At 41.5% G+C, this 24,715-nt stretch overlaps 1 protein-coding gene across 5 annotated transcripts in view; it reads left to right on the top strand.

Annotated features, from left to right (window-relative positions):
• AK5 (adenylate kinase 5) overlaps positions 1-24,715 on the top strand; it is a 252,647-nt gene that overhangs the window by 119,782 nt on the left and 108,150 nt on the right. For all 5 annotated transcript variants that reach the window (XM_082355609.1, XM_082355608.1, XM_082355606.1 and 2 more), the window contains exons 7-8: positions 13,362-13,452; positions 20,759-20,835. In XM_082355609.1, coding sequence (XP_082211735.1) covers positions 13,362-13,452; positions 20,759-20,835 — 168 coding nt within the window. The remainder of the gene's footprint in view (positions 1-13,361; positions 13,453-20,758; positions 20,836-24,715) is intronic.

Below are 24,715 nucleotides of genomic sequence, written 5' to 3'. Positions count from 1 at the left end.
TCAGAAAGAGATGTAAATCATTTTGGACTTAAAAGAATTTATCCCATTTTAAATGCTTCCAGGAAATGTGATTCTACATAGACAACCATTTGCTACTCCCTAGTATAGTAATAGGTAACACTCTTTGAGATTTACTATGTGCCAAGCTCTACAGTAATAATGGATTCTCTTACTTAACCCTTTTAGCAGTCCACAACCATGTGATGTAGGCACTATGGCTATCACCTTTCTATGGATGAGGAAAGAGGCTTAGAGAATCACAAAGTCACACAACTAGTAATAGTAGGGCTAGGATTTGAATCCAGGTGATCTAGCTTAAGAGTCTTTCTCTACACCTTATCATTTCCCTTGAGGGTTACCTGTAGTCAAAGCAAAACAATGAATTATTATTGACATTATTGAGAAACCTAATTCTCCAAGCAGATAAAGAATTGTGTAGATCTGGCTGCGTGTTTTCTGATTCCTAAATTGTTGTCACATAAAGAAGAATATCTTTATTGGATCTGGGGCAGCCACAAACCCAGACAAGAATATTTATGGGTCCTAAATATTTGGGACTCAAATGCCCTCATCTCCTCTGACACTTTCTCTAATCCTCAAATCCCATCTACCCACACATCCTTCTTAATCCCCCTTTCCTCTCTGAGACCAATTAATCCTCCTTTCTCCTCTGATCTCCCATGTACATTTCTCTATAGCTCTGTGACTGCCTTTATTCTGTATTAATGTTAGGGTTCAAGTGAATGTCCCCTCACTGGACAATGAATTCTTCAAGGGCAAGAGTGTTATTTTACCGAGCACTGAACCTCCAATCATGGCATATAGTAGGTGCACAAGATGTGTTTTTAATGAATAAATTAATACAAGTTTCCACACACTCAATAGTGTCATTTTCTCACTTACCTTTAATGGAGAGGACATTCATAACAGGCGAAAACGCAGTCTTCTTTATTCTACTATGTGATACTGGAGTAAAACATCTTTGCATACCACACCCACAGCACATGTTAGGTACTCAAATATTTGTTGAGTAAATGAAAACCATCTATGAGAACCTTCCAATAGCTTGCAAGAGGTCTTGCAGGATGTGATAAATTTCCTAAATATGCTACAAAGTCACTTCATCATTTTGTAAAAGCTGATATATTTACCTTTGCTTTTGTGTAATCAAAGCTGCCTTATTCTATGAGCCTGAAGGTTGCATTTGAAATTGACGTTAGTTTTGGTTTTCTCAGGCTCAGCTTTTTGTCCTGAGGCTCTTAACAGATTCTCATTGGCTTTGGTCTCCACCGGCACGTCCCACGTGTACCATGTGGAATGCTGTCTATAAAGTTTTGGAGAAGTCTGTTGCTTTGCAAATACTATGCACCTTTTATACCTTAGGTAAGCTTACCAGTTCCCAGCCCCTTTAGGAGGAAGTTCACCATGTCCACGATGGCAGAGGTAAATCATAAAGAGAAGCAGACTTGGCTGGAGACAGCACAGAGGCTAATCACTTTTCAGAGTCTATGCTCATTTCATCTTTGAGGGAAGTCACACCTTCATAGAACAGAAACTCTCATTGCTGATATCTACCGGAGGCTAGACAAGATTTCTTCTAGGGTCTCAAATGTATCTGAAAATGAAAAAGAGGAATAATTAAACAAAAATTAGCCTAAAACAAACAAACAAAAGTGATGGAGAAGGTGAAGCAGGACACACATGGACAAGTTTCCATGGGATGAGATAGAGTCATGTTCTGCATCTGTATCCCCTTTTTCACTCATCTTCATCCTCTCTAGCCACCCACCTCAGCTACTGCCTTAAAGATCTATCAATACCATACTTACCCAACAGAATCAACCCAGGGCTACACATGATTTGAATTTGCTGAGTGCAAGATTGGTTGAGTGATATGTGGCCAATGGAATTTCTAGATGACCCACTTCAAAATTCAACAAATAAAATATAGATATTGCTTATGGATGACAAGTAATCTCTTTTTCTACATGTTGCTTCTAGTCAATGGTCTAATGACTTTAGCAGAGGAATGTGAAGAGTAACCATCCTTTTAGTTGAGTCAGCTAAAACCACATAAAGTCAGCATCAGAAGAATTTATAGGGATTTTTTTATCCGTTTACACATTAATTCCTCTCCTGTCCATGGACCTAAATATAAATCCTATTATTATAAATCTGATTTCCATTCTCATAATTTTATTTTTCTTTCTTGCTTCATTTATATTTTTCCTAAAACTTGGAACAAAATAGCTGAATTATCCAAAGGGCCCAATGGCTATTAAATTGTTAAATAATCCTCCATTCTTTTTTTTTAATTACTTTTTACCATCAAACCATAGCCATCTTGTTAATAAGTTAATTACTCTGAAACAAAGACCAGATTGTTTTTTGGGGAATTTGGTACTAACCACATTATCACAAAGTACTAAACCTGGGGTTAGTGCATAAAGGAAAAAATGAGGATGGTTGTTTAAATGGCTCTGAAATTGGAAATGACCTTAAAACTAAAAATAGAGGGGAAAAATATGTATACACACTACCATGTATAAAATTGCTAGCTAGCGGGAACCTGCTTTATAGCACAGGGAGCTCAGCTCAGTGCTCTGTGGTGACCTAGATGGGTGGGATGGTGAGATGGGTGGGAGGGAGGTCCAAGAGGGAGGAGATATATGTATACATATAGCTGATTCACTTCGTTGCACAGCAGAAACTAACACAACATTGTAAAGCAACTACACTCCAATTAAAAAAAGAAAAAAAGAAATGAATGTGGGATAACTAACTGCATAGGATTTATTCTTCACAGACCTAAGTAGCTTAGTTCTTAAGAGCACACGTGTAGTATAGTAAGACAAAAGTAAGACACACCAGAGTTCATACCCAAGCCCTGTTCTGCACCAGTTTTGACCTTAAATAAGTATTACCTTTCTGAGCTAACTATTTCCTTGGGAGAGTGACACCTCGGGTTGTTCTGGGTGTTATTGAGATGTTTACAAAGTGCTTCGCCTATTGCCTGGCAGATAGTAAGTGCTTAATAAATGGTAACTACTGTTATGCCCATGAACTCATCTGTCACCTTCCTGTGGACACAGCCCAGCACACAGTTAGTACATGCACATGCCCAGGGATTTCTGGTAGAGGAAGCAGCTACCAGATCAAAAACCCCAAGAAAGCTGTCAAATAACTTCAGGAAGCAAGAAGGTCCATCACCACCCAATCCCTTCTCAGAAGGTGAATCCCAAAATTTTAAGGCAAAGCCACCCTCATTTTCTTCAAAGAAACTGTGGCCTTCATACCTTTATTCCTTGTCACTGAAAGAAATGCCCTTCCTTTCCTTTCTTCATTTCACTTAGTCTCACTTGTTCAGACTTTGACTCATGGATCAGCTTCTCCAGGAAACCTTCTCTGACCCTCCCCTAACCCCACACTGCCCACCTGCACAGTCCCAGCCCCCAAGACACCCCATGTACACCCCATCAAGGCCCTTCTTGCATGGAACTCTTATTAACGATTTACTTATCAGTTTCTCAACATAGACCTTAAACTCCATGAGGGCAAAGGCACTGCCATATTTGACTGAATTAAATTAAATTATTTCCCCAAAGTCATATTTATAATACTTCTTGTCGATGTCTCCAACAAGGGGAAACATTAGCACGATTCTTCTAAGAGCTATTTTATTATCCAGAACAATTGCTGGCTACTCCAATAAAATCTGTTTTCATCAGTGTTAAATGCCATCCTAAAGAAATTTGTATAGAGAGACAATCTCTCAGTACTGGTAACATAGAAAGTGTGTATTAACTAAAAAGGAATTTGCTTTAAAATCCTAACTCTTTTTCTGCTTGTAAGCAATATGTTTCATCCTAAGGTCCCGTGTTGACATTGTAAGATACATTTCCCTTTGTTTTTCCTTTTCTGAGCTGATCTCTTTGATTCCACTTGATCTCCACTAAATCTCCCAGGTAATTATGAACTGGCCACATTTGGCTAAGGTTGTTAAAGTCAACACCGCTGTTGAGATATTTTTAAAAATAAAAGAATGAAGCATCTCAACTGGGGGAAAAAAAGGAAAGGAAATAATTAGTGAAAGAAAGAATGAGCCTGATCTTCCTGAGGCCTAAATTAGCCCCTAGTCACACTTTGGTGCTTTGGCAGCAAGTGGTTTTTTCAGGCTTCCAGGGTACCACTTTGGGCTCTACAGAGGAGACACTTGAGCACTAGAGAGAACGGAGCCTGTGATTATGAAAGGTACCAAATGTCACACGAGGCTGAAATTTGACTCCTGAGGCTCTTAACTAGTTTTAGTTTGGATGATTTCTTGGCAGAGGTTTAAATCTTTATGCCAGCACCTTGTAGTTTTATAAAGTCTCAAATTGCTGGAATGCTGGGAGGAGAGGGAAAAAAGAGAAAATAGGAAGGGAAAGGGTATTTTAATTAATTGAATTTTCTGGTTAATTGAGTCTGACAAGTACTTGTTGTCTAACTGCTGGGCTCAGCACCCTGCTAGGTGCGGTAGAGGAAATATAGGAACCATGTGATGTGATTCTTGTCTACAGTGAGTATATCTTGCCTATTTTCCTCCATTTTCTTCGTGTAACTTTTCTTTATCAAATCTTTTCAAAGTATTTTAATCCTTGTTTGTGCCTTAATAATTACAGAATACCTAACATGATTTAATCTTCTTTTCATGTACTTTCAGTACCCAGCGCATATCTGGGACAAAGTAGGTGCTCGATAAATCTTTACTGAGTTGAATTGCATCTTGTAGATCCATCCTGATCCTAAGACATATTCTAAAACTTTTCTTATCTGACAAAATCCACTGTACCAACCTATTTGCTGGGCTGCAGATCTATTTCTTTAATTAACTTCTGAGTGAGAAGCAACGCATCATTCAGTAGTATCATCTTAAAAATATATTAAATCCGTTCACATGTACTAAAATAAGGGGTTTTTTCAGCTACACCTCCATTAGACTAATTACAGGTTCGATCTCTGGCTGGGGAACTAAGCCACGTGGTGCGCACCCCAAAAAAATTAGTTCCCTGGCCTAGTGGTTAGGATTCCGTGGTTTCACTGACAAGAGCCCGGGTTCAATCCCCAGTCAGGGAACTGATGCCACAAGCCTCAACGCAAGGCCAAAAAGAATAAAAAGGATATCTGTGCCTTTTATATATATGCTTTCTGTGGCAACTTAATTTTAGTTTACTTTTTTTTCCAGCTTGAGATAGAATTGACATATTACATTGTATAAGTTTCAGATATACAATGAGATGATTTGATACACATTTATGTTGTGAAAAGATTCCCACGATAAGGTTGTTAACACACCCATCACCTCACATGATTACAGTGTGTGTGTGTGTGTGTGTGTGTGTGTGTGTGTGTTTCTGTGTGTGTGTGGTGAGAACATTTAAGATCTACTCTCTGAGCAACTTTCTAGTGTATGATACAGTATTGTTGACTATAGTCACCATGTTGAATATTGGATCCACAGAATTTATTCACCTTATAATGGAAATCTGTACCCTTTGACTGACATCTCCGCATTTCCTCCACCCCTTAGGCCCTGGCAACCACCATTCTACTCTCTTGTTTCTGGAGTTTGGCTTTTTTTTTAAGATGCCACATGGAGCAACTTAACCTGAAAATTGTCCTCTCATAGTGCCAACAGATCCATGAGCAAAATATTGAGCACTTGATATTGGTTCATTATCTGGACATTGCTCAGTCTGAGGATGTCTGCTCTAGGGCTCTACTTTAGCCTGCAAAGTATTAAAACTCAGCTACTGTAGCCACATACCCTTCGGCTCAAAAACTGTTCCAGACCCAGTTTCCACCACCAACTTGGATTCTTTATTCTTTGACTCTTCCCAGCAACCTTCTGCAAGTCCTGAGACCTAGTCTCTCCCCTCTTATTGCAGGCGGTCTGGCTTTGGATCCACCATCCCCTAATGAGACAACCAGAGTAAGGAGCTCTGGGAAAGGAGTCTGGAACATTGCCCCCCAGTCAGGGGCAGGGCTGAAGCCCTGGCTGGGACGTGAGGAGGAGCAGCGGAGCCAAGGCTGTGCCTCGGGTGCGGGTGGAGAGGGAACCCCTGGGGCAAAACCAGAGCAGCCTCTACAGGAAGTGCTAGACAGAAAATGGACCCCGACCAGAAATCTACTCTCCAACCCCAGAGAGGCTCTTAGAAGGAGGGTACGCCTACTCTTTCTTTGATTACTGAGGAAGGATTGAGTGGTAATGAGAGGAGAAAAACAGAATCCACGCTAGATGACTTCAGTCCTCTTAAGAAACTAAAGGGCAGGGTTGTTTAAGTTGTAGAAGGCTACTGGGGAAGGTACAACTAGAGTCAACAGTAGACAAAGAGGATGGAGAAGCAATAGCCAGCTTCGCTGTGAAACTGATAACTTTAAGCTAAAGACCGCGAGAGAGAGCTCTATTTGCAGTTGGGACATCTTCCGCCTCTTGCGGTCAGCTTTGCCTGTCCTTGCTCCTTCCGATGCTCCTGGCCAGCCTGCAGAGAGGTTCTTCTGCCAACAGACACATCCATCTGGCAGGGTATGCATATTATACAGAGAAATAAAATCACCTAGTATGGCCTCAAAATGGAAAACAAGATCAAGAATATTTGAGTCTATTGCATCTGGACCTGGCTTGGCTTGGCTTCAGTCTGTCCTGAGAGTACTCCTTTAGGGCTTTAACTCTGGTTTGTTCTGCAAGAGCCCAGCTAAGATCTATGGCTGCCCCATGGAGCTGAGAGCTGATACTGACAGCCTTGGCAGTTCAATGTAGACAAATGTGGATTCGAATCCTTGTTCCACCACCTACATGATTTGGCTTTCCCAGACAGAATGCTGTCCCTACCCGTCCCACCCCCAACCAAATCTACTTCGATGCTTCTCTTCAAATTTTGTGTTTAATTATGAAGCTTTAGAAACACAGTTCTGCAGAATAATATAAACTGTGATTACTCCATCGCTCATAACTACAGATTTCACTCCCGGGACCACAAGTTTTTTAATGATCACTATTTTAGTGCAAACTCCAATTTTTGTTGGAGGAAAACAAAGTACTGTAAAGAGGACACCAACCAATCAATTCTTTAGAAGGAAGTCTTGAGACATATAAAAGAAAAGATTTGAAGGGCCAATGTTTTGCATGTTGAAGGATCTCCAGTAGCAAATGATGAAAACCATTTGGTAGAGAGCATACTTAATTGAAATCCCTTGCAGGAAACCAGGGAGAAGTAAAATGTTGAAGAAGCTGGTATGATGCTCAGAGAATGATACTTATGGGATATATAAAACTGAGACTATACTAATAACAGAGCCAGTTTATTTCCTTTTCAAATGTTGAAGCAGAGAAAATATAGGAGACAGAGCTAAGTTTAATGAAAGTGGAATCTAGAAAGACTGAACTGTTATCCTCCTTTTCGAGTCCTTTTAGGATATTTTATACACCTAACATTCCCAGCTAGCAGAGCTAAGAATACAGAATGCCTTGTCTCTATGGAGAAGATCTGGGCAGCCTCTTGCAGTCTGAAAATCAGAGCCAAAAGAAAACAAACAAGAACTCATTTCTGCCATTAAAATTGCAAATCGTCATTGTTGCTTTCTCCTCAGATGGTGCCTAATTCTGCTCAATCTACTATAATTTCCTTTCCTAACCTAGATATATTTTGTATGATTTTGAAAGCTGTTACAACATTTGTTATTCAACTCAAAACATGTTGTGAGTGAACTGGGGAATTTGGTAAGCATCTCATTTTGAAATTTCCAATTGACCTCCCCAGCCCTCTTACATTAAATGACATAAAACAAATCATTGCAGACCGTGTCCTCTGTGAGTTCTTTCCCTCAGAATAAGAAAAGAGGTTTGTTAAGATTGCTAGATATTAAATAACAATCACCAAAAAGATAAAGGGCCCACCTAATCACAGAATTTCAGAGCTGGGAACAACCTCGGACATCATCTGGCCTAGTGGCATACAGTTACATCTGCCCCCAAAGCTTGTTTCTGACCCACGAGATCTGTAGAAACTGCTATTTCTAGAACCTTCATCACCCTATACCTATGCTACCCCTGCAGTATTATCACTTCTACTATCCTTTGTATTTTGACGTTTACAGCACGGGTTCTTGCAGGTCAAAATCAGAGAGAGAGAGAGAGAAAGAGAGAGAAGGTAGAAAGGAAGGAAGAAAGGAAGGAAGGAAGGAAGGAAGGGAGGGAGGGAGGGAGGGAGGGAGGGAGAAAGGAAGGGAAGGAGATCATTGTTACTTGAGTTTCAAAACACTATTTAGAAACCCAAAAACTGAGAATGCTTTGGTGTAGATGAGGGTTTCTCAACTTCAGCACTATTGACATTTTAGGCTGGATAATTCTCCGTTGTGAGAGGGCTGTCCTGTGTACTGTAAGGTAGTTAGCAGCGTCCCTAGACAGTAGCCTCCCCCCTCCCACTTGTGACAACCAAAAATATCTACCAGCATTGCCAAATATTGGGGCAGGGGCGGGAGGGGTGGACAAAATTATTCCTGGTTGAGAACCATGGATGTGTATGGTTTGTGCAAAAACAAATAATAAGTAAAAAGTCTGATGATTGAAAAGCCAGTTCTTCACTCACCATACACACAACCTCTCCAACACTGAATGTTACCATTTTGTAAAGATCTTTGTCCATTAAGTGGCAGTTGTCCTGATAGTACTCAATCAGAATGCTCTCCAAGGTCCGTATGCCACATAATTTGCCAAACGACTAGAGACAAGAGTCCCATGCTAGTCCTGGAGCTGTCAAAGTGGGATATTACAGAAAATAAGGAAGTCTAGGTTAAATTCTGTGGTCCTCATGCAAGAGTCAGTGGGCTTCAACAACATCTGTATAATCCCAGAGTTGAGTTGGCTGTGTGGGTGTCATCTTCCTTCCGTGGGACTCCTTGTTCGTAGTCCAATCACTTAAGAGTGGTCAGTTGAAGAATCTACCTAGGACATAGTAGATACTCAGCAAATATTTGTTGAGTGCTTTCATGAATGATGTTTTACTTTTTGCATTTTGCCTTTTGGATTGGACAATTAAGTCCTTTAGTCTGCCAGAGCTAAACATATCCTTGTTCAAATCAATTGGAGGATAGAATATCTCCTAGAAAATCTCAAAGTCAGTTGTATTCCTTATTACACAATCCCCAAGTTAAAAAAAAAAAAAGTGTATGCATGTGTGTGTGTGTGTGTGTGTAGCATACACACGCCTTGTTCAAAGTACAGAAGCAATCAAAGGTCTATAGATGATACTCCCTCAGCCTTAAGGAGGAAAAAGAAGGACTGCAGTTACGCCAGGCTCTGTATTGGGTTATTAAATACACCATCTCTTTAGTCCTCACAATAATCGCATTGTATATATGCTAAGAACAGGGAAATAAGTTGTTCAAGATCAGACTGCTGCTACAGGGAAAGCAGAAATTCAAATCAAGCTCTGGTTGAGTTTTAAGCTGCCTAAGCCTGTTTACAAGCTTCCCCTGACTCACTTGGCCCATGTGCCCCGGGCCTCGGCCACTTGTTGAACAGAGAGCTGTCCACCGATGCCCTGCCTTCCAGCATGGCTGACGGACCCAGCCAGCCTCTTAAGGATGAAGGCTGGGCTTCACTGTCCCCAGCCTGGTGGGAGCCTGTGCAGAGATGGCTCCCAGGCCCAACCAGACCAGACCTGCAGGGGGTTGGGCACCTTCCAGCACTTCTAGATCCAGATGCTTTGCCACTCCCTGGGGCATGGGGTCTGGCTTCCCAGGGGCTGCCCCGGGGTCTAGGAAACACAACCAAGAGGTGGGGGGACTTAACTCTTCATAAGGAAAACTTGGACCAATGGAAGCAGGAAACTGAAAAGACAGCATATACATGCCTCTCCCTACCTCCCTCCTCAGACTGTTCTGAGAGGTACTGGTTCAATTTAGCCTTTCTGGAGACCAGCTGTGTCTTTGTGAAGCTGGGGCCCAGATCAGTAATATGCCACCTTACATTTGCTTGGCTTCCTTCTTTGTCTTACTTCCCTTTTTCTTTCAAACTTACTGCCCTGGGGTTACATGCATACGCGCGCCCCCAATAGAGTGTTAACCTACAAGTTTTGCCTTAGGTTCTGTTTTCTGGGGAACTACGACTAAAACATAAGCTTATGCTTTTTTATTTATAAAATGATATGCTGCCACCCATCTTTCAAAAGCCCAAGAAAAAAATAAAAACAAACCCCTTCTTAGTAGAACTTACCCCTCACTGATGATAGCTGACAGACATTTTGAAAGAAAAAAACCAGCCATGGTCTATGGGTGTGGGAAGCAGTGCATTAAGGTGGCACTAATCTTGCCTTGGTGGTCCCCTCGTATCTGCCCTAACCACCATCTGCTTTTCTCTCCCTTGTGTTTAGACAAAAGGGCTGTGTTAACACTCATTTGAGCAGCAGGGCTATATTTGTCTGACTATGATGATCACATGTAGCCTGATAGGATGGAAAGTGTCGGTCATCCTAAGTGCAAGTCCTACTTCTCCTGCTTGTTAGCTGTTTGACTTGAGAAAGTCATAATATCTGAGTAGGTATTTCCTCACCTGTAAAATAGAAACAAGACGATCTGCCTCACCTTTCCCATGGGCTGATGTGACATAGTGAAAGTACTTTAAAGCACCATACGATGGATGAGCTTTAACTGTGTAAGGGGAGATTAGGTAATAACTTTCTAATTTGGGCTTCTAAATTCCTCTCACTAAAAATAATGAAACACTTCAGTAGGAAAATATATAAAGGAATAAATCACTTAAATCTTTTCAAATATCTTCAAGATAATAATTAAGATTAAAAACCAAGATGGAATAAAAGAGACTGTATTTTCCCTCCCATGAAACAAACAAAAATAAATAAAGAAAATATATATATTTTTTAAAAAAACAATTTTAAGACACTGGACATCAGACAATGAGGTGATTCCCTGAGAGAAAGGAAACAAATGTGGTGGGCCCTGTGATTGCCCCCAGCTTATTACTGGAGACTTTCCAGCTACAGTGCAGGGAGAAGGAAGCCTTGTGGAGATGGGTAGACTCCAAGAGTTGAGGAGATGGAGCTGAGAATGCAAGAGACCCAAGGTGGCTGGATTGCAGAGGACAGAGTGCCAGAGATGCACAGAGAGGAACTCTGGAGATCTGCAGAGGGTTCCCCTCCAGCATCCAGCAGAGTACTAATCAGGGCATGCATATGAGCAAACTGCCCAAAGCTGAGGGAAAAACCACCCAAAAGGATCAACAGGAACAGTAGCTGGGGCTCACACCAGCCTGAGAAGAGTGCCTGTTTCTACAGCCAGTCTGGAAAATCCCTTAATTCACAAGGAAATGGGTAGAGTACTTCAAAGTGTCTTGCCTCAACAGGGCGGAATAATTAACCTTAAACTAAACACTGCTCTGGTCCAGTCCAACAAATCTTAAACACAAGACCTGAAAGGATCAAGTTGTTTCCAAGTAACTAAACTGCATTCCAGAATGAAGCTCAAGAATATAAAAATACAAAAACACCTACCATCCAACATGGTCAAATTGTCAATGCCCGGCATCCAGTAAAAAATTACCAGGCATGCAAAGGAACAGGAAAATATGCCCCATAATAATGGGGGAAATCAACCAAAACCAACTCAGTTGTAGGAATTAGTAGAGAAGGATATTAGAAGTTATTATAATGGTATTTCATGTATTTAAAACCTTAAATAGAGACATAGATATTTTTAAAGACTCAAATCAAACATCTATGGATAGGGGCTTCCCTGGTGGCGCAGTGGTTGAGCATCTGCCTGCCAATGCAGGCGACACGGGTTCGAGCCCTGGTCTGGGAGGATCCCACATGCCGCGGAGCGGCTGGGCCCGTGAGCCACAATTGCTGAGCCTGCGCGTCTGGAGCCTGTGCTCCGCAACAGGAGAGGCCGCGATAGTGAGAGGCCCGCGCACCGCAATGGAGATTGGCCCCCGCTTGCTGCAACTGGAGAAAGCCCTCGCACAGAAACGAAGACCCAATACAGCCAAAAATAAATAAATAAATAAATTTATTTTTTAAAAAAATCTACGGATAAAAACTACAACGTCCAAGATGAAAGATACCCAGGATGGAATTAATAGTATATCCATACAATGGAATACTACTCAGCAATGAAAAGGAATAAACTTGATAAATCTCAAAATAATTGTGCAGAGAGAAAGAACCCAGACAAAAATATTTCATGTTGTACGATTCCTTTTATATGAAATCCTAGAAGATGCAAAGTAATCTCCAGTCACAGAAAACATATCAATGATTACCTGATGCGGGGGGGTGGGGTGGCAGGAGGAAGGGATTCCCAAGCGGCACAAGGAAACTTTGGGGGGAGGTGATGGAGATGTTCACTATTTTGATTTTTATGATGGTTTCACAGGTGTATACAGATGTCAAAGCTTATCATTTTGTACACTTTAAATACATGCAGTTTATTGTATGTCAGTTATAACTCAGTAAGCCTATTTAAAAAAACCAAAGAGACAAAAGTGTATTTCTAAAAACCACTGAGGGAATTCCCTGGTGGTCCAGTGGCTAAGACTCCACACTCCCAATGCAGGGGGCCCCGGTTCGATCCCTGGTCAGGGAACTAGATCTCACATGCTGCAACTAAGAGTTCACATGCTACAACTAAAGACCCCGCATGCAGCAGTGAAGATCCCACGTGCTGTAACTAAGACCCAGCACAGCCAAATAAATAAATATTTAAAAACCACTGAACAACTTGGGAAATAGAGGATTTATAAATGTAACCACATTTTTAATATTTAAAATTGTGTAAATTTTAGAGAATGGTAAAATATTTGAATCCATAATTTTTGTTACATCTAAACCTATAGTGTCTGTAGACTATACCTATAGAATAGCATCTATAGTATTTGTATAGTAGCTAAAATTTGGTTTGAGGGGTCTCTTTTTTCTTTTTTTAACAATAAATTAGAAAATCTATCCCCCTGTTGTTTAGAAATATTTTTTCATTAAGGAGGCGGCGGCGGGGAGGATTTCAAAACAAAACTAAGAGCCAGAAAAGCACAAGTTATGGGTTTTTCCAAAGCTTGTTTTAGAAATTAAGAAAATTCTACACAACTTTCTTAACCGTGAGTGACTGTACACTTGCTCCCTAACACCCCTCTCTGTTTGATATGAGGTCCGGGCTTGAAAAGCCCTATAAATATCTGATTAAAGACTCAGTTCCTGTTGTCCTGCTTCATTAGAGATAAAGTTGTGTGATGCATGTTCATTATATTTTGGAATGAATTAATTTATGTATTCTCACGTTCCCAACTTGTCTGTCCTGATTTCTCCCAGTTTGATGCCGACCGAGACGAGGATGAGGTATTCTGTGACATCAGCATGGCAGTGGACAGCAAGTTATTTCCAAACAAAGAGGCTGCAGCAGGTAAGTCACTGTGTCCTTTGGGCTGCAGTATACCCTGATCCCCTGCCAGGCGTCTAGGGCTTTGTAGTAAGGTTGGAGCTCAACAAACTGCCGTAAGGTCGTAAGGATGATGTTGTCCTCAGGTCTTTACACCTTCTGGTTTAAAAATATAGGCACAAAAAACCATAGAAAAGAGCCACACATCTGGCTCTTAACAGTTACTGCCTTTCTTCCAGTCATTGCACGTGCAAATTAGCAGGCAGTCACAATGTAGCAAAGGACCTCTGTTACTATAATTTTAAAAAACTGATCTAACCCACAATTTGTGCAACAATAGAAGTTACAGTTTCTCCAGAACTCCCTAACTCATACATGTCTCTCCTGTGCCACCTGGGAAAAGCCTCCTCTTTGGTGTGATAGCTGCTCCCATCCCCACCCACAGCCCCTGTTGTGGCCCTGCCCCTTCTCTTCCTATGTCTAGAAGTTTGACGTTGGACAATCGTGCAGGGTAATCATACCCCTTTAAGTAGGCGGTACTCACATTTCTGCCCTTGACCCTTCTCTCACTCTCTTTTACTCTTTCTCTGGGTCAGCTCCTTGTCCGTCCTGGTTTCAACCATCAATTCTACGTGGGTGACTCTCAAATCTTTCTCAGTCCTCACCTTTCTTCTCAGTAATGGCCTCAGTGAATAAAGACCAAAAGTTCCGGGCTGTACAGAAAAAGGCTAAACACCTAAAAGTTTGAAGCCGTATTTGAAGCTCACTGCGAGTAGATTCGAAGAAAGACAGAGTTTTTTAAAAGACAGTAGTCTTTCTGGACAGACCCACAGAGCACAGACAGCTGATGTAAACTCGCCTGCCTCATTTTCCAGTGATATTTACAGAAAGATGGCCTATTGCAGGGCAAGAGGGAGTGTTGAGAAGCATGTAAGATCATGTAAACAAAAGTACCACTGCTCTGAAAACTGCTGTGACACCTGTGCTTTTATTTTAATGTTTCATTTAGAACATTCCTTTAGACCTCTAACAACAAATATCTGTCGTCTAGATACCCTCAGTTTCCAAACAGTGGAGCAGAGGAGAAGATTTAAGCGGCCCCTTCTTTAGAACTCCCAGCATTTTATGGCTCTCAAGTAGCATTTCTCCAAAGTAGCCTCGTCCTATAGTGATGCAGCTGGGCTGGCTTGTGTGCAATTCAGTAAATTGTGTCTTTTCCTCTTCATGTCCCCTTGGTAGAGTGCACGGTGCCTGACCCACAGCAGAGGTTTCCAGGAGACCACTCCTTCCTCTCTACAACTCCGAGCTTATGAACAGAGGGGTCTGTGCTCACAGCCTCGACTCCCCCTAGCTCCCTTCCACTTCCAAGACCCCTGAAAACTGGGTTCTGCTCCAGCCTTAAAGTAAACCTGTTCTGTCTGTAACAGCCCTGGTGAGCGAAGGGAACCCGGGAGGGCTTGTGGTAAACCAGAAATAAGCCATACCTCCCCTTCCAGAGGCAGCCGGGAACCCGGGAGGGCTTGTGGTAAACCAGAAATAAGCCACACCTCCCCTTCCAGAGGCAGCCACTTCACAGCCCCAGGTTACTATGCCATTAAGGAATGGGCCAGTGTTGCTGGATCCTTCTCTCTTTCCAGAGAAAACAGAACCCTGCACCAGCAGGTGAAATCTCCCAGCTTGTAAATATTTGGTGACAGTCAATTAAACAAGCCATGTCCGTGGCCTCTGCTCTGTGACTCGGCAGCCCCCAGGTTCTCTCCCTTGGCTCTTCCCTTCTCCTGAATCCTCTCTCTGCAGCATCTCAGCTGTCCCACTGCTCCCATATCACCTCCACGTGAATAGCTTTCAATTCCTTTAAATTTTTTACATAAAAATCGAATATGTTTAAGATGTACTACACGATGATTTGATTTGTAAAATGATTATTCAGTCCAGCTAATAAACATACTTCATCTTCATATAGTTACCATTCTTCTGTATTTGATGAATGAGCATCTGAAACATATTCCCTTAGCAATTTTCCAGTATTCAATACATATTATGAACTGTCGTCACCTTGCTGTGCATTGGATCTCTAGGCATATTCTTCCTACGTAACTGCAACTTTGTACCCTTTGGTCAAAATCTCCCCATTTCCCCCACCTGTGTGTCTGTGGTAACCACCATTCTACTCTCTGCCTCTATGTATTTGACTTTTTTAGTTTCCACATGCAAGGGAGATCACGCAGTTTTTCTCTTTTAAGAGAACCAGGCAAAAGTGTCCCTGCCCTCACACCTCACACCGATCACGGATCGTGGTTCCTCAGAGACACCTTGGGAGTCCAGGCCTCCTTCACTATCCCTAGCGAACTCATCGAAGCCTTTGTCATCCCTTGCCGGCCTTTTACATCATCCCTGGCCCGGCCCGGCCGTCTGTTAGGAATCCTGTTGCTGCCATGGGGATCCTCCCAGAATGCAGCTCTGATCACCCGACAAAAACCAAAACAAAGCAAAACCTTCCATGACTTTCCTGCAGGCTGAGCACCAGGGTTCTTACCGTGACAAAAATATCCTTGGCTTTCCTGCAGTGGTCCTGTCCCCGTCAGAGCGTCACCTCCCCTCCCCCACACCAGCCTCCTCCAGCTCCTGAATGCCTCAGGTACCTTCCCGCCTCTGGCCACTTGCACAAAGTACTTGGAACCACCTCTCTCCATTTGCATCCCTCTACTCTCTCACCTCCTCATCCCGTCCTTCACCTGGCCGGGTCCTGCTTTGTATCTCAGTTTAAACGTGATTTCCTCAAGGAAACGTTCTCAGACCCCATCCCAGACTACATCCCTGTGTAGTGCTCTGCCCTTTACCTTCAGGGCATTCATCGCAACTGCGATTATACAATTAGATATAGGATTGTTTGTGAAAAATCTATTTCCTTTACAAGAGTGCAAGACTTCATGAGGACAGAGAGTGTACATGAGCGTTGGTTTGAAACCCAGTATGAATCTCATGCAAGATGCCACATTAGCCCTTTCTCTTCTAGCTGGCCACCTCAGCTGGGCTACTCACCTGGGCCCGTCAACTCACAGCCACACCAAATCTCCTTTGGCTCCAGAGCAGAGTGTGCATTTGCTTGCCTCCAGGCCAGAGAATGCCAGCCCCTGAACCTCTGCACCCCATCTGCGGTCATGGAGTAACTAAAAAAAAAAAAAAATCCCCCCTTCTCTTCTCACCCAGAACAGTCCCCCAACACCCAGTTCCCTCGAGGAGCTTCCTTCTAGCCCCAAATACTGCCAGGATATTTTTTTCCAAAGAAATACAATGCCCTTCTTCAAAGGAATTCTAACACAAACTGCTACTAACACTTCCAAGCCGGTGGAATTAGAGCTGGATTCTCCAGTGCCTAATGCCTAAGGGGCTTAGGAGCGATTTAATGTTCAAAGAGCGAACGATTAAGATCGAGATCCACACCATTGTAAAGCAATTATACTCCAATAAAGATGCTAAAAAAAAAAAAAAAAGATTGAGATCCACAAAAGTAAAACTGTCCTTTTATCCATTTTTCAGTCATTCAGCATATATGTATCGAATGCATAGAATTTCTAAGTTTTGTTCTTAGATTCAGAGATGTAATACAACCCCACCTAAAGCTGCCGAAGGTTTAGCAGAAGAGACAGGAGAAGGGAGAGACCGCTTTCCTCAGACGGGGCAGGGGAAGTGTGAGAGGAGCTTTGTCTGCAGACGCCCTTCACCGTGCAGGAAACCCCGCCTTGCAGGAGTCTCCCTCTATCTGGTACTCCAAGTGGGAGGAGGGCCTTCCTAAAACTTCAGATTGAAAGTTCCACGAGGAGGAAAAAAGTCTTTACCAGTGTCCCAGAAGGCAGTATGGTTAGCCTTCCTGTACCTCTGAAGGCAATTTGTCATCTTCCCACTTAAATTTAAGGAGACAACCTGAAAATATTTCCGAAGACCATTCAATGTCTAAAGCTAGTGACACTGAGTGCCCCCTGTGGGGTTCTATTTCAGCTCATACCTTTCTCTGTTATCTATGGGAAGGATACTTTTAAATCTGAAAAGAAATCAAGAAATTCAAAATAGGGGGAAATGAAAGCCATACTATCACTTTTGCAAAAGGTCCTAATTTTGCTGTCTTCTTTGAGTAACAAGATCATTGCAGTTGTTTTATGTGTTCAACTGTCCAATGAAAGATGGCAAAAATGTGTACATATGGTTATATTTACCTCCCTATTTTGTATGTCAAGCCTTAGACTATTATTAAAGGTCCCATTTTCAGCAAACCAAGTAACCAATACTAAAAGAAAACGAAAGCTATTCAATCTTTATCTGAGCTGATAATGACATCCTTTGTCTATGCCTTCTATGATCTATTAGTACTGTTGCCAAGAGCAACAGCATGTCAAGAAATTCCACCCCTTGATGATACAATAAAATTTCTGTTAAAAAAATTTTATTAGGAAAGCCAATCTCTTCTTCCTTATAAGCAGAAGTTGCTTTTTAAACAAAGACCTCTTCATTCTACCATCGTTGAAGATAGTTTTCTAATAATCTTGTTCCATTTTCAAATATTAATGTGTAATATCTCTGTTAACTGGGTTGTCTAAGAGCCCTTCACGTTGTACTTTATTAAAACGACCAAAAGAACAGTTTCTAATTAAGTAAGTAGGACACAGGAACTGAAACAGCTGTATGTTTAATTAGCCTTTGTGTTCAGATCACGTTGCTCACTGCACATGAATCACTCTAAATTCTAAGGGGAGGATATCATTTGAGTATCTATCACCACTAGTCAGTGGTGAATAATATCCATATTGTGGAAGTAACGAAAGCTAGTTAAAATTGGCATTGCCTTTAATGGTGCTGTCAATAGCTGCCACCTTGACTGTCACAGGCTGGAGTGACACCTCTTTATTCCACTTTCTATTCTTCCCTTTCCACAGCCGCCCAGTGACCCACTTCATTATCGGCCATTCACTGTTCCTATTTTCTCAGAATGTAGAAGAGATAGCACATTCCTCCAAGGTCCTCCCCTGTAGAGCACTGTAATGAAAGATCATGTTTATAAAGCCATTTGGATTTTGCCTGCTTACAACCTGGAGTCAGCAGGCTATGTTAGAAATGGGAGCAGTGACTTCTGTCTTTGATCTCAGTCACTTTCTGCATGACCTTGGCCAAGCTATATAACTTCTCCACAGCTCATTTTCCTCTTTTCTAAAGTGACAGGGTAGGATTCTATGAAATATTAAATTCTAAAATGTCCATGATCTTATAATGGAAAAATGTACGTTTTACTTCTGCCATCTTTACTGTCTCCCACCACATACGTGCAAACTGGTCTTCCAACTGGGTTCTGAGACATCAGGTAGTTTGGCCCTAAGGTACACCTTTTATTTATAAGGTACACCTTATAAATAAAAGTATTTTATACTTTTATACTTTAAAATACTTAAAGCACAGAGACAGAAAAATTACAAGTATATAATCCTTCTACTTAAAAAATTATATATAAAATTAACATTTCCATATCACCCCTCTAGTCTCACTTTATTAATAGTCCTCCCAACTCCATTCTACAAGCACCTCATTAACACTGGTGTTGCCAAGGGCATCACCAAGAATTGTGCAGTACACACTTATGCAACTATACATGGTAGCGCTACAGTTAGTTACTTTTCCAAAATGGTTTGATGGGTCAAGTATCTCCATTTTGAAAGCCTTTACTGTACTTAAAAAAAAATTTTTTTTTAATTACAAACACAGTAAACAATGGTGTTACTGCTTAGTACTTAGTCGATTTGATAACGGGTTAGTACTTAGTCAATTTGGTGAACAGCACGGGTAATGATGAGAAGAGAAAAAATGAGGAAAGACTGTGTGGGGACACACCTTGATCCTTTTTCTGGAAGAAAGTATGGAAGCAGCATCTCTGGGAGAGGTCCATATCTGAGAAGTGTGTGAGATGCTTGACATTTTTTTGAAAACTCATCTTCATTAAACATTACTCATTGCATATTCTGAACAAGAGTTATTTGGCAAGGGCAAGTTTACAATGAAGCATGGGGTGGTTGGTTTCTTCACAGGGTGCCTGGCTTTTTATGGACAGCACTGAATTCTGTCTTTCTGGCTAGTTAGGTAATATATATTTCCCAGCAAGAAAGAGTCATTAGATGAGGACGATGAATCAATTGTGCTTCAGGAGTCCCATTAAGAAAATTACTGGTTTAAGTGTGAGCCTTGGGGATTAATGGAAGGTAATTCAGTGTAACCTGTAGTACCTAGGGGGAAAAAACTCTATATTAATACATTAAGTTAACCTGATTTTTCTCACCTTCAGGGACTAAGGTGACCCAAAGGCTAGCGGAAAAACTTCTCAGGTTCTCATGGAGTGAGCAAACTCAGCCCTTCTTTTCCTGGAAACCCCTTGCTCTACTCTCACTCCGTACTTTGCTCCTGGTGTTCCTTCTTCCTCAGCCACCATTGCACACCCTGAAACCACTTCTCCTCCTGGACCACCCTTATTTGCCCTCACAGTTTAGACTTACAAACTATTTCCTTGTGAAGAATCCCACCCCCATCATCTCCTCCACTACTAATCAGAATTAGTCTTTCTTTTTGGTTTCTGAACCTTGCTGTTGATAAATTCATCTCCTCCACAAGATCATAGTCTTCTTAAGGGCGCAGACAGTGTCACCAAACCGTACTTGGGTCTACTCCCCCACATGCAGTAAAACCAGTCTACTGACACCGGGTTGTGGTGAAGGAAAGTGCAGCGTTTATTGCAGGGTGACCAACAAGGAGTTCAGAACAGCTAGTGCTCAAAAAGCCCAAATTCTCCGTGGGTTTCAACAAAGATTTTTAAAAGCCAGATGAGGGAGAGGTGTCCCAGGGCATGTGATCAGCTCATGCACAATTCTCTGATTGGTTGATGGTGAGGTAACTGGGTGGTGTCACAGGGGTTAACATTATCGTTCCTTAGGCACTAGTAGATCTGGGAGCTAGGTGTTCATGATCGTCACGTAGTTAATTTCTTCCATTTGGTGATGGTTTTAGCATCTGTAAAACAGCTCAGGAAATGTGCATCAGATACTATTATCTAGGTACTTCAGAGAGGAGCTAAAGCAGAGGATATTGGGGAGGGGGTCTGTCCTGGGAAGGCCCCATAGGGTCCTGCTCTGTTACATCTGCATTTTCCATCTGCAGGCCAAACAGTGCCTGGCAGATGGGAAGAGTCTGGAAATATTTGTAAATAGGACAATATGGAAACTTGGTGGGCGATTGTTTGCCTTAGAAATGTACACGGATGGCCTCCATCAGGTAATCTTTGTTTTCCTAATCTTAGGTTCAAATGACCTTGATCCTTCGATAATGTTGGACACTGGAGAGATCACTGATACAGGATCTGATTATGAAGATCAGGTACTTAGAATCTAAAAATATTTTTCTATTTAAATGTTTCTAATTTTAGTCTTTATAAATGTTTCATGAAAATTAGAATTACAAATCATTCTGTGAAATGTTTACAGAGAACTAAAATAATCTATTCCATGATAAATCATACAGCTTTTATACATTAACTTTGGCCCTTTAACCCTCCCTTATCCACAGATTCAAAGTGGCAATTAATTAAGGAAAGATTTGTGGTCAAATGTTACATGAGTTAGAAGTGAGGTTACATGAGGTTCTCTTGGCCAAGAATTTGCCTGTGTCTCTATCCCTTCCCTGTAATAAGCCCACACGGTATTTACTAAGCATTTGTTACAGGTTCAGGGCTCTGCTTTTCTCTTTCTAACCTTTGAAAGAGACTGATGACCAAGGACAACACAGCCAAGAATTTAAATATATTTTCTATTTGAATAAAACCAAAGAAATTTATCTGGGTCATTTTTTCTCAGCAGAAGAACTCTTCCTCCTGCTCTATTTTAATGATCCAAAATAGTTGGCAAATGATCCCAGTCTCTAATTAGGTCTTATTTTTTAAAAAGCATCATGTCTGAAACTTCCATCTCTCATCAGTGCTCCTCTGTTGTGGCTGAAAGCCAAGTGAGCATGTTCTTCTGAAATTGTTTTTCCCCCATTTTCAGCTAATATGTGTAACAAATAAAGAGGATAGATATGACCAGTGTCCAAATGTAATGGCCGTCTCTCTGTTTCATATACATATTCAGAAGCTATTTTCACAGGCATTATGTTTCTTCCCTTATATCACAAAGCAAGGAGAAGATATTGACAAGTATTCAAAATATTTTTTAGCATATATTAAGCACTTCATACATACTAAACATTGTGCTAAGTTCCTTAACTTGACTATCGTACTAATTCCTCACAACATCTCTAGGAAATAGGAATTATTATCTCTATTTCATAATTAAGACTCCAGGAGTAATTTGCGCACAGTTACACAAATAGTTTCACAGTGGGGAAGTGAACTCAGGGCACCTTCCTTAACACCTGCACTCCACCACCCTCATCCTCACCTCCAAAGACAGGCCATTCAGTGGTGCCTTTCTGGAGCCTTTTCAGTTGCTAACTCTTAAGACCCCAGCAGAGGCAAATGCCAGACAACCACTGTGAAGAGTGAGCTCACCATCCAAAATTACAGACCGCACCAAGAAATGAACCGTAGCAAGAAATCCAGCTGATTAAACAAATGGAAGGGGTCACACTCCAAGGACTGGGGATAACAGAAAAGCCTGAAAGAAATCTTAATCTGGGAATATTTTAAATATCCCAGATATTTAAAATATAAGGAGATAAAGGGAAGATTAGAAACCATGAAACAAGTGCAGGGAAGAATGGAAAGGAAGAAGCAGGAAGGAATAGGGAGGAAGAAATAGAAATTCTAGGCACAAAAAAATAGTCATTGCAATAAAAATTCAATTAACAGGTTGAAGAGTAGACTAGACACAGCTAAAAAGAGACAATGATAGGGGTGGGGGGTGGGATGAATTGGGAGATTGGGATTGACATATATACACTAATATATATAAAAGAGATAACTAATAAGAACCTGCTGCACAGTACAGGGAACTCCACTTCGCTGTACAGTAGAAACTAACACAACATTGTAAAACAACTATACCCTGATTTTAAAAAAAAAGAGAGAGAGACAATGATAGAGCTGAGGAAATTTCCTTCAAATGAAACAGAGAGCTAAATCATTGTCAAAGAAAGAACTTAGGAGACACTGAGGATGGAATGATTGGGTCAACATATTCTAACAGGAGTTCCAGGAGGGTAAAATGGAGCAGATGGGGCAGAGCTGCATTTTAACAGATAATGGTTGAGGACTTTAAAGAGGTGAGAAAAGACAAGTCCCCAGATTGAAGGAGCACATCCAGTCCTGAGCAGGAAAAAAAATCCTCTCCTATTCTTTTTCCATTTAGTTCCTCAACAAATATTAGCAGAGCACCTACTATGTGCCAGGTACCGTTTAGGCACTTGGACTATCTAATTGTATAAAACAGGCAAGGATCTTCCATACAGGTGGGGAAGACAGATAGCAAACAATAAACATAATATATTAGTAAATTCTCTAGATTGTTAAGTGCTATGAGAAGAAAAAAAAAAGTAGAACACGGTAGGAGGGTTAGGAATGCTGGGTTGGGGAGGGCAGATTACAGTATTAAATAGGAGAGTCAATATTAACTAGGACGGCCTCATTAAAGAGGTGAGATTTGGGGCTTCCCTGGTGGCGCAGTGGTTGAGAATCTGCCTGCCAATGCAGGGAGCACGGGTTCGAGCCCTGGTCTGGGAGGATCCTACATGCCGCGGAGCGGCTAGGCCCGTGAGCCACAACTACTGAGCCTGCGCGTCTGGAGCCTGTGCTCCGCAACGGGAGAGGCCGCGACAGTGAGAGGCCCGCGCACCGCGATGAAGAGTGGCCCCCGCTTGCCGCAACTGGAGAAAGCCCTAGCACAGCAACGAAGACCCAACACAGCCAAAAATAAATAAATAAATAATTAAAAAAAAAAAAAAAAAAAGAGGTGAGATTTGAGCAAAGACATGGCATATAATGTAAAACATCGAGAACACAGAGGACAAAAATAAAATATTAAAAGTGAAAAGGCATTACCTATAAAGGAACAGCAATTTGGGGGACAGAAGATTAAATGAAGTAAGCGTTTGCATTTATTGAGTACTTACTGTAAGCCAGACACTGTGTTTTATGGTTTACATGCATTATTGCTAATCTTTACAATAACTCAAGAAGGTAGCTCTGTTTATCCCCAATTTACAGCTCAGGAAACTGGAATTCATAGAGGTTAAATGACTTCCCAAGACCAAACAGCTAACAAGCAGTTGAGTCAGGAATCAAACTATGATCACCCCAGAACCAAAATCTAGTTTATGCTTTCACACTCCAAATAAAGCCATTATCAAGGTCACTGGTAATCTATCACCAATTCCAGTTAACACTTTTTTTTTAAAATAAATTTATTTATTTATTTTTGGCTGCATTGGGTCTTCGTTGCTGCGCACGGGCTTTCTCTAGTTGTGGCGAGCGGGGGCTACTCTTCCCTGCAGTGCGCGTGTTTCTCACTGCGGTGGCTTCTCTTGTTGCAGAGCACCGGCTCTAGGCGCACGGGCTTCAGTAGTTGTGGCTCACAGACTCTAGGGCGCAAGCTCAGTAGTTGTGGCTCACGGGCTTAGTTGCTCTGCGGCATGTGGGTTCTTCCCAGACCAGGGCTTGAACCCCTGTCCCCTGCATTGGCAGGCAGACTCTTAACCACTGCACCACCAGAGAAAACCCCCAGTTAACACTTTTTAGTTATCTTTCTTGACCTTTGCTGCCTTTGATCCACCACACTTTTACTGTAAAGGGCCAGGTAGTAAATATTTTAGGCTTTGTGAACCATAAGGGATTTGCTGCAGCTACTCAAACCCTGCCATTGTAGTGCAAAAGCAGCCACAACTATACTTAAACAGGAGTATGGCTGTGCTCCAGTAAAACTTTATTTATGGACACTGAAATTTGAATTCCACATATTTTCCTGTGATTTATTTCAATTATTTGAAAATGTAAAGCCCATTCTTAACTGAGAGGCTGTGCATAAACAGGCAGCAGAGTGGATTTGACCTGCAGGCTGTAGTTTGCTGACCGTGGCTATAAACCATCCCCATTTCTTGACAGTGTCCTCTCCATTAGCTTCTAACACTTCTATAGTATTTAATACTGTTCTAAGTGCTTCACATTTATTACCTCATTATATCCTGAGACAATTATGTGAAATTGACATTATTATCCCCATTTTACTGATAAGGAAAGTGAGGTACAGAGAAATTAAGCAGTTTATTT

Source organism: Balaenoptera borealis, assembly GCF_965194805.1.
Source record: "Balaenoptera borealis genome assembly, chromosome: 1".
NCBI classification, from domain to species: Eukaryota; Metazoa; Chordata; class Mammalia; order Artiodactyla; family Balaenopteridae; genus Balaenoptera; species Balaenoptera borealis.
Note: the sequence above shows the minus strand (reverse complement) of the source record. Positions and strands in the feature narration are given on the sequence as shown.